Source organism: Ipomoea nil, unplaced genomic scaffold, assembly GCF_001879475.1.
Source record: "Ipomoea nil cultivar Tokyo-kokei standard unplaced genomic scaffold, Asagao_1.1 scaffold0704, whole genome shotgun sequence".
NCBI classification, from domain to species: domain Eukaryota; kingdom Viridiplantae; phylum Streptophyta; class Magnoliopsida; order Solanales; family Convolvulaceae; genus Ipomoea; species Ipomoea nil.
Window position 1 is genome coordinate 8,490 of NW_017617132.1, and position 11,423 is coordinate 19,912.

The window sequence follows — 11,423 nt, forward strand, 5'->3', positions numbered from 1 at the left end:
TAACTCCAGATATTTCAAGCACAATTGCATTACCTTGGTCTCTTTGGACTTCATCTCAATTATTTGGTCAAGTGATTGACAATCTTGTTGAAACTCTTGGTACGGCAACTCTTGAGGTGATCAAGTTCCTCTGATGCAAACAAATCAATCCCCAGCAACAAGACATAGAAGCATTGCAATCAATCAATCCCTAATTCAAGAACTAAGTCACAAAAGCATCATCATCACACACTTTCACAATTCAAACCCTAGCTAAGCTAGCCTACAATAGCCATAGAAATCATAAAAGCATTCATAAATGTAAACCTAACCGAGCAAATAGAAATGAAAAGAGTAAGATAATACCAAATAAGTAGATTAGGAAATAAAAGAAGTCTTGCAAGATCTCTTGAATTTGGAGTTTGTCAATCTCTTCCTTCAATGAATTTCCCAAGAAATCCAAGCTTGAATCTACTAAGATCTCTCTACAAATTGCTCTCTCTTCAATCTCAAAATGCTAAGCTATCAAAGTACTCTAAAAACCTACCAAATGTCTTCTCTAAATCTGATCTAGAATTTCTTAAATTGCCCCCCTTTCAATCCCTTCCGCAGCTCTTCCACGCAGCCTTCAATGCCTCGGACAACGCACGTTGTTTGGGAACTTATTCCGTCCAAAAAATGTGTGTCTTTGACACTTATCACAAGTTTCCACACTTTAGCCTTGCTTTCCCTCAAGCAAGTTTCAATCAAACCAATGATCACTTAAGTGTCAAAGATACACCTAACCCCAACTCAATGATAACTTAATTCGTCCAAAGGTCGATCAAGATAAATGTCACGCAAACGAAGGGGGTGAAGTCCCTCATATCATGTAATAAATATGCTAGTCATGCACCCTTACTAAATCTACTCAAAAAATATACTAAGGAAGCCCCATACTCCTAAAAGATAGGATGAAAACTAAAAAATGGATACCCTCTCACACCATTCATCAAGCATGCAATCCAAAATTGGTATTCACCTCTTATCTTGCAAAGGCCTATAGCCGAGCCACACTAGTGGGAACGATGTGTACAAACCAACCGACCCCGGCACGAAGCTTCGTGTTTTAACCTCGGGGAAACTTTTTGTGGTCGCGACAAAAGCGCTGGTGTTAGCAAGTTAGCAATATTATTGTTATTATTATTAATAGTTTACTGTTATTGTTATTATGTTGACTAGTCTTTGTAATACGCTTTTAGTCTTCCTAGTTGATAGGGATTACTTAGAGTTGTTATGCTATTAGTATTGTAATCCTTATCATTGTTAACGTTGAATGCTAAACTGATTATCTCATCTGGTATCAGTCAGACCAGGGAATTTTATTTTCTCTCTCCTCTCACCACCCTCGGTCGATCCTCTCCCCAAAACAATCGACTCACCGTCGATATGTCCACCAATTCTTCCGAGCGTACCATAACCGCCGGTGGAACCCCCTCTCCGGCCTCAAGCCAAAACTCCCTAAACAGTGCCCATCACTTTGTTTCGATAAAACTCACGTATCGAAACTTTTTATTTTGGAGAACCCAATTGGTTCCCTTTTTACGTGGTCATGAGCTCATGGGATTTGTCGATGGTGAAAACCCATGTCCTCCCGCAATGATAGACGCTCCTCCGGCCACCGGTCAATCCACGGTGTCAACCTCTGCTCCGGTCCCAAATCCGGCGTATAAGGCGTGGATCAAACAAGATCAGACGCTGCTTTCCCTTCTCATCTCATCCCTCTCGGATGAGGTGATGCATTTGGCGGTCGGCAAATCCACCTCCAAAGATGTCTGGGAGGCGATCAATGCCGGACTCGGCAGCTCTACCCGCGCACGAACACTAGGACTCCTAGGCCAATTTCACTGACTGCGACAAGGTGGTAGCAGTATGACAGAATATTTAGGCCGCGCCCAATTGTTGGTCGAGGACCTCGCGCACGCCGGTCGTCCTATCTCGTTGGATGAACAAAATATGTTTGTCCTTCGGGGTTTACGTCCGGAATACCGGGCGATGGCTTCATCGCTCACGGTGTTGGGAACGACTGTCACAATTCCGCAAATTGCGGATTATCTGCGCGCCCAGGAGTTCCTCCACGCAGATGATTTTCCTGCAAGTTCTGACCACGCAGCACCGACTGCCTTTTATGCTGGCAGAGGTAGAAACGACGGGCGCGGTAGTGGGAATTCTGGAAACCACAATTCTGGTCGCGGCAATGGAGGTCGCGGTAGTGGCGGTCACGGCAGAGGCGGCAGGGGCGGTCGGAATGGTGGCCGCGGCGGCGCTCCTCGCTGTGAAATTTGCCGGGCACAAGGGCACACGGCGGTTTATTGTTACAAACGTTATGCCCCGCAGCAGCCGGCACATGCTAATCTCGTTGTTCGAGGAGAAGAGGACGTGAGTGCGGCTGCTTCAGGTTGGTTCCCGGATACGGGGTCCACTGCCCATGCCATGCCGGACGCATCTATGATGACACAGTCTAATGAATATACGGGTGGTGATGTGCTGCGCGTTGGTAATGGCGCATGTTTGACGATCTCACGAGTTGGCCATGCTTCTATATCGTCTTTTCTAAAACACTAAATCTAACCAATGTCTTATATGTTCCTAAACTTTCCGTCCCGTTATTATCTGTTTATCGTTTAACGAATGATAATCGTGTTTTTGTTGAATTTCACAAGGATTGTTTCATTGTGAAGGATTCGGCCACTCGGGCGGTTCTGCTTAGGGGTTTCACAGCGGGCGGTCTATACAAGCTCCCAGTTTCACAGTCTCAGTTTGCTTTTCTCACATCCCGTGCTACTCCGGTTCTCTGACACCGCAGGTTGGGCCATCCCCATGCGCATGTTCAGAATCAAGTCCTAAAACTGTGTCCAGTTACACCTAATTAAACCATACCAGGCGGGTTGTGCACTTCATGTCAACTTGGCAAGTCATCAAGATTTCCTCTAGATAGAGTTTCATTATCTAGTAGTAATGTATTAGATTTAATTTATACGGACATATGGGTCCGGCTCCTGTAATCTCTACTAGTGGATTTCGCTATTTCCTACTTTTCGTAGACGATTATTCTCGATTTTGTTGGTTTTATCCCCTACGGATAAAATTTGATATATATAAAAGTTTCGAGTTGTTTCGAGTCATGGTAGAACGCCAGTTTTCACGTTCTATCAAATCTGTTCAGTCTGACTTAGGCGGAGAATACCGCAAGTTACATCATACATTCGAAAAATTAGGCATTATTCACCGCCAATCATGTGCGTATACGCACGAACAAAATGGCAGAGTTGAACGTAAAAATCGCCACATAGTCGAAACAGGACTAGCTTTGTTAGCCGAAGGCTGTGTCCCGTAACAATACTGGGACTATGCTTTTGAAACAGCGAAAACTCTAATAAATTATTTACCCACTACAGTCTTAAAATTTGAAAGCCCATACACTCGTCTCTACAAAACCAAGCCACCATACACTTTCCTCCACGTCTTCGGGTGCCGTTGCTACCCCTATCTTAGGCCCTACAACCGGCATAAGATGGATTTTCGCTCGGCGCCCTGTGTCTTCCTAGGTTATCCACCTTCCTTTAGGGGGTATAGGTGCATGGATTTAACAAGTGGGAAAGTCTATATCTGTCGTCATGTACGGTTTGATGAGACTGTTTTCCCTTTTTCAGAATTAACAGCTACAAATGCAGATTCAATCGTCTCTGTCGCTCCACCTTGGGCTGCTGCTCCAGTCATAACTCACTCATCCCCCACGGACATAATTGACTCCGGTTTACAAAGGCCGCTGAGTCCAATGCCTTTGGCGCAAGAGTCAACTCCCTTAGCTATTGAAGGGCCTGTCAGGGCCGTGACTCGCAGAAAGTGAGCAGCTAGGACTGAGCCACAAGATCGTGGTCACACTATGCGCCTACGTCACATGACTCGGGGAACTGGGGAAGAGCTTCAAGCTCTCAGTGCTATTACTGAGCCCACCTGCTACTCACAGGCAGTTGGGCACCCAGAGTGGTGTGATGCGATGGACCAGGAGTTCAACGCTCTGTTGCACAACAATACTTGGGCTCTTGTACCTCCCAGACCAGACGTGAACATCATCGGGTGCAAGTGGGTGTTTCGTACCAAACGCACCGCTGATGGTTTAGTTGAGCGGTACAAAGCTCGGCTAGTAGCAAAGGGGTTCAATCAGGTGGCTGGTGAAGACTTCTTCGACACTTTTAGCCCTGTGGTTAAGCCGACTACAGTCAGGCTCCTTTTTTCGCTAGCTGTGTCACATAATTGGACTCTGAGACAACTTGATGTCCATAATGCCTTTTTAAATGGGCACTTGGCGGAAACGATCTATATGAAGCAGTCCCCGGGTTATGAAGACCCGACACACCCGGATCACGTGTGTCACTTACAACGATCTTTGTATGGACTCAAGCAAGCCCCCCGGGTATGGTTCAAAAGATTGCATGACTATTTAATCTCTGCAGGTTTTTTATCATCGAAGACAGATGTATCTCTCTTCCATTACTCTTCTGCTGCCTCACGGGTATACTTACTAGTATACGTTGACGATATTATTATGATGGGAAATGACCCGTCACTCATTAAATCACTCCTGCATCGGCTTTCATTGACTTTCAAAATCCGAGATCTTGGAACACCCGAGTTCTTTCTCGGCATTGAGACCGTTAAGACTGACACATGGCTCATGGTGTCCCAACGCAGGTATATGAAAGATATTTTGGCCCGAGCGGGCATGACTGACTGCAAACCACTAGCTACCCCAGCTGCGGTTTCTCATTCTGCCTCATGTACAACTAACGCACATGACAACCCGACTCAATATCGTCGTGTGGTAGGGGCGCTTCAGTACTTAACCATCACTCGGCCAGACTTATCCTACACCATCAATCGGCTATGTCAGTTTATGCACTCGCCAACAGCTGACCACTGGGCATTGGCTAAGAGGGAACTTCGCTACATCAAGGGTACTCTTGACTACGGCTTGCAGCTCACGGTGTCCGAGTCTTCTGCTTTTCATGCTTACTCTGACTCATTTTGGGCAGGCTGTCCGCTGGACAGGAAGAGCACTTGTGGATACGCAGTGTTTCTAGGGGCTAATCTCATCTCATGGCTCTCGAGGAAGCAATGCACAGTGGCTCATTCGTCGACTGAAGCTGAGTATAAAGCCCTAGCTGATGTTGCAGCCGAGGTTACTTGGATTGTGTCGTTACTACGAGAACTAGGGCTCTATACTGGTGTCCCACCGACGCTCTGGTGTGATAATCTAGGTGCCACTTACATGTGTGCGAATCCAGTCTTTCACGCCAGGACCAAGCATGTGGAAATAGATTTCCATTTCGTCCGCGATAAGGTTGCATCCGGTGATCTATTGGTTAGTTATGTCTCAACTGAAGATCAGTTAGCAGATATCTTCACGAAGCCGCTCCCGGGGCCACGCTTCGCAACGCTACGTGACAAGCTCAATGTTGTGGCATACCACCCTTGTGCTTGAGGGGGTGTGTTAGCAAGTTAGCAATATTATTGTTATTATTATTAATAGTTTACTGTTATTGTTATTATGTTGACTAGTCTTTGTAATAGGCTTAGTCTTCCTAGTTGATAGGGATTACTTAGAGTTGTTATGCTATTAGTATTGTAATCCTTATCATTGTTAACGTTGAATGCTAAACTAATTATCTCATCGCTGGTTCTCACACACTTCCACCCTTATGCCAAAGATCGACTCCCCACGGAATAGATCTCTCTGTTTTAACTCGAGGAAGTCTTTTGTGATCCCGATATAAGAAATGACTCCCTCTTTTTGCTCTATTTTTTTCTCATCTCCTAAGACATCACCATTGGGACAACCGACTTCACGTAGAGTTCTACGCTTTTTCGAAGACAGTGCAATGGAATTGCCCCAAGTCCTAGCAAGATGGCTTACCTCTTTTCTTATCTCACGAGATGGCCTCAAATCATATGACTGCAAACTCAGGTATGTTACTAAATCTTAAAACAAATATGCTGGTCATTTTTAAATATTCATTGGTGATGGTTCTCACTTAAAAATAGATACTGTTGGGGATGTTCTAGTTTTGGATGGTAAGAATGATTTATTAGTCCGTGATGTCCATCATGTACCCCAACTAAGTCGTAATTTACTCTCTATTTGTCAGTTAATATGACAATATCCTTTTAAATTGTGAATTTACCGATAAGATTTTCTGCACTAAGGAACGAGCAACAAGTCGAGCCATAATAGTGGGTCAACGTAAAGGGGATCTTTTTTTTTTTTTTAATCCAAACCAAAGGAAGCACACTTTTCCAATAGACAAAAGTTAGAGAATGAAGAGCTGTGGCACCAACACCTTGGACATCCGCAAAAATCCACTGTTCAATTATTACGCACTAAGAATTTAATTCATGTTAGTTCAAATAACAAGCTGGACATTGTTTGTGAAAGTTGTCAATTAGACAATCTTAGCAAACTACCTTTTAATTCATCTTCTTCTTCCAGTATTGGTGTTTTTGACAAAATTCATTTTGACATTTAGGTACCAGCCCCTATATGTGATAGTCTTAAGTTAATTTTTTCTTTTTTATTTAGTAATTTATTAACATTTATAATAATAAGGTTTCGAAAAAAGAGATCTATTTTTTTTTTTAAATTGAAATATCAAGTAAAAAATGTTGCTTTAAGCGTAACACTAATGTTTAGCCTTTTGAATTAAATACATAATGAAAATTGGTGCCCATTGCAATTTTTGACATGATAAAATGACTAAAGTGATCACATTTATGTTGAACTTTTTTATTAAAATGCTTTTTTTTTTTTTTAAAGGAGAGGAAGAAGAAGGAGAATGAGTGGTTAGAAAGAAGGGGAGGAGGAGAATGAGAGGAAGAGGAAGCCAAGGGAGAGGAAAGAAGATTTATATATGGAGTTAATTCCTTTTGAGGTCCTTTGTCTTTGGTGTCAATTTAAAATTTAGTCCCAGACTATCATTTTTGTCATTTAACATCACAGACTATCATTTTTTGGACACTTTTAGTCCTTGTCATGACTTTTCATATTTTTAGTAAGGGTTTTTTTTTTTTTTTTTTTTTTTTTTTTTTTTTTTTGTCTTTACACATTTTTATTTTGTTATTTTATTTCGGTTTCAACCGGTTTAATTAGTTTAGGGCTTTAGGTAACCTGTGATTTTTTTCTAACTATATTTTTCAACCGGCTTTTCGTAAATTTCTAAACCAATTAAAGCAGTTGAAATTGAAAAAATAACAAAAGAAAAATTTAAAGAGACAAAAATGCACTTACTAAAAATAAGAAAAGTCATGAGACGGACTAAAAGCGTCCAAAAAATAATAGTCTGGGATGTTAAATGACAAAAATGATAGTCTGTGACTAAATTTGAAATTGTCACCAAAGACAAGGGATCTTCAATGGAATTAACTCTTTATATATGATATTAGTTTTAAGAGTTAATTTCATTACGTGAGACCTTTCATTACTAATTTTACTTTCAAAGGAGCATGGAATCCTCAATAAAAAGAGAGACGTGTGCTCAAATTTTCATATTGTATAGTAAGTGAGTACGTAAATCATGCATTTCACATCTCTTTATGAATTGGAAAGAGATAATTTACTATATCATTTTGTGATAGTCTTAACTCTTAAGTTAATTATTTCTTTTTTTATTTAATAATTTAGTAACATTTATAATAATAAGGCTTTGAAAAAAGAGATATGTTTTTTTTTTTAATCAAAATATCAAGTCAAAAATGTTGCTTTAACCGTAACACGAATGTTTAGCATTTTGGATTAAGAACATAATGTAATTTTTTAGCATTTTTTGACATGATAAAATGGCTAAAGTGATCAAATTTATGTTAAACTTTTTATTAAAATACCTTTTTTTTTTAAAAAAAAAAAAAAAAAGGAGAAGAAGGAGGAGGAGAAGAGAAGGAGAATGAGAGGATGAGGAAAGAAGATTTATATATGATATTAGTTTTAAGAGTTAATTCTATTTTTGTCTTAAATTTATAGGTGACAGCCCATTTTTAGTCTATTTTTTTTATTTATTAGAACATGCACATTTAGTCCTAGTGTTATTGTTGCATGACCAATTTTTTATTTTTTTTGAGCTAAAGGACTTAATTCATTAAATTAGAAGCAAGCTAAGACAATCAACAAGAAAATGAGGTGGAATGTCAAACCATTCCCCTCAACCTAACTCAGAAACGGCTTCCCGAGCACCAATGTGGGCAGCACGATTCGCAGATCGCTTAACACAGGAGAAATTAACACCATGAAGGACTTAAATCCGATAGTCAAGCCATCTATAAATCTATGACAAAAAATAGAATTAACTCTAGTTTTAACTTAATTGGATTAACTAATATTAGTCACTAAATTTCATAATCTTTTTTTTTTTTTTTTTAAATCCTAGTAAGAGAGATACTTGCATCATAAATTTCTTTTGGTTCGTTTAGAAAGCTGTAGAAAAATGACTTCTGCGGCAGGAAAATGACTTCTGGAAAATAAGTTATTTTAATTTCCAGAAAACATGCATTTTCCTTTCTAATGTTTGATTGCATTATGTAAAATTGTCCATGAATTAATTAACTTAACATTTTAATAAAATAAAAAGAAGAGGGGAGGGGAGGGGAGGGGAGAGCTGAGAAAATAAAATTTGATGGGCATGAGGCAAGAGCTAGGTAGTTTGTTTGTATATAATAATAGTGGATATCCATAATTGTAGGCATTTGAATCTGAGTAGCGCAATAATGCAAGTATATATATGTGAAGAGGTAGGCAGGACGAAGAACATCGAACATCGAACATCGAGAAATAAATAAAAAGAATTAGTCCATTGGAGAAGCTAGATATAAATAAAAGATCGTGTTTCTCCAATGGCGTCAATAACAGTAGCTTATTATTATGTTCTTGTATTGTTTGTTTGCAGCGCCTATGGGAAACCAGATTTGGAGATGAATCCTTCAGCCTCGAGCTGGCAAACTGTAACTGAAAACGTGGGTGTTTCCGCCATGCACATGCAGTTGATGACAAACAACAGGGTTGTCTGGTATGACGCCATTAATCTTGGTCGCTCCGCACTGATGCAGAATCCTAAGTGGTGCAGAAAAGATGATAAGGGCCGTGAAGACTGCTGGGCTCATGGCGTTACCTATGATCTCGACACCGCTAAAGTTGTCAAGACACTCAAGGTATATATATAATACTGGCCTGGCCTGGGTACAATTTATTTCATTAATTAATTAATTATATTGTTTTTATGCATGTATGTTTAGTTGAGCCTGAATACATGGTGCTCGTCGGGAGGGCTGTCGAGCACCGGAAAATTGATAAGCACCGGAGGCTACGACAAAGGTTTTCGAGGAATTAGAATCCTGGAACCCTGCGATTTATGCGATTTCAAGGAAGATGTTGGACTTTCTGCAAACAGATGGTAAGCATTATTATTTTCAAATTCTGATCTTATAATAATTAATTTAATTTAATTTAATTTAATTTACTACGTTGAACTGAACTGGCAGGTATGCTTCTCAACAAGTCTTGGAAAATGGTGATTTTATCGTGGTGGGAGGAAGAAAATCTCACAACTATGAAATTGTCCCGCCAGATCAGCTTAAATTCCCGAACAAACAATTTCCGCTTCGGCTGCTCGAGGAAACCACCGACGGCTTTCTGGAGAATAATTTGTATCCATTTGTGTACCTCCTCCCCGACGGCAATGTCTTCCTCTTCGCCAACGATCGCTCCATTATTTTCAACCCTAGAACCGGAAAGACGATTCGGGAGCTTCCTAAGCTGCCAGGGGGGTCCCGGAACTACCCGGCCTCGGGGCAATCCGCGCTTCTTCCTCTCAAACTCACCAAAGCGAATGATTTTGTGAAGGCGGAGGTTTTGGTTTGCGGCGGCAATACACACGAAGCCTTCAAGGTCACGGAGCATCCGCCGAGGCAATTTCCGCCGGCGTTAAAGGATTGCGGCAGGATTGTTGCGAATCAGGAAGGGGCCAAGTGGGAAATTGAGGAGATGCCGTCGGGGAGGGTTATGGGAGATATGTTGATTCTCCCCGATGGGAATGTCCTCATAATTAATGGCGCGAAAACCGGGACCTCTGGTTGGGACGGGGCGGAGGAACCAAATTTCACTCCGGTGCTTTACAGCCCGGATAAACCGAAAGGGGAAAGGTTTACTGAGTTGACACCAACAAAAATTGCCAGAATGTACCATTCCACTTCTGCGGTTTTGCCCGACGCTAAGATCTTAGTAGCGGAAGTAACACCCACGATTCCTACGATATGAAAGCCAAATACCCAACCGACATGCGCGTCGAGAAATTCTCGCCGCCGTACTTAGCCCCCGCACTGCAAAAGTTTCGGCCGCAGATCGTGGAGAAGCTTTCCCAAACGGAATTGGTTTATGGAAAGAATTTCAATATCCATTTCAAGCTAGATGATGCGGCGACATGTCTAGTATTAAGTTACCATGTATCCGCCGCCTTTCACCACTCACGGGTACTCTGAGGGCCAAAGGATGCTGATTTTGGGACTCACCTCTGTGGCAAGGATACCATCTCCGCCGTGGCGCCGTCCTCTGGCAAGCTTGCACCACCAGGCTATTACTGATCTTTGTTGTGCACCGTGGCGTACCCAGCAAGGATTGTGGTGCATATTAAATAGAACAGAATAGAAGATACGGGCTCGCTTGTTCAGTGTTGACAGTATTTGGGTGCAATTAGCCTTACATGCTGATTGAGTCATTGAATTATCGTGATTTGTATCTTTTTATAGTGCAGACGAACTACGGTGTGAGGGGTGGGGGGTCCCTTAGAGTGGGGAATCCAACCTATAGAATAGAAGACGATGGGCATTGATTTTTTTTTTTATTTTGTAATCTTGTACAGAGTACCATATAATAATATATACAGTACAACATTTTCTATAAGAACTTATGAGCACAGTTCTTAAATTCTTTACATAAATTAATAATAAAGAAATTGAAGTGGGAGGAAGGTAGAGGTTTGCAGGTTTGAAACATCTCAAAATTATACGTACAATTGTTAAATTTTCTTTTAATTACACTCCAAGATCATTTAAATTTTAATTACATTATCATTTGATAATATATGTTATTACACTTATAACTTTGTTTTTTAGTATCATTTTTCACATGCACTAAGGTGAAAAGGCCGCGCGAAATTAAAGAGTTTGAAAGAAAGAGGAAGATAGAGAAAGCAAAGGGCTGGGACTCCATTTGGGAGAACTAGAGTTGTGGACACAAACTCCTTCTCCAACAACAATAATCATGAGTATACATCTATATTTTCCAGTATTCCACCCACTCATGATTGCATTAATAATCTATCATAGAGAGGAAAGAAATCACAATTACCATTTCATAAGAAAAC

General features: G+C 40.9%; 1 protein-coding gene across 1 annotated transcript; it reads left to right on the forward strand.

Moving 5' to 3' along the window:
• The first annotated feature begins 8,821 nt into the window (after nt 1–8,821).
• On the forward strand, nt 8,822–10,473 carry LOC109176324 (aldehyde oxidase GLOX1-like). Its single transcript, XM_019325762.1, has 3 exons — nt 8,822–9,213; nt 9,298–9,455; nt 9,544–10,473. The coding sequence occupies exons 1-3, from the start codon at nt 8,899–8,901 to the stop codon at nt 10,316–10,318; spliced, it is 1,248 nt and encodes a 415-aa protein (XP_019181307.1). The 5' UTR covers nt 8,822–8,898; the 3' UTR covers nt 10,319–10,473.
• The last annotated feature ends 950 nt before the right edge of the window (nt 10,474–11,423 follow it).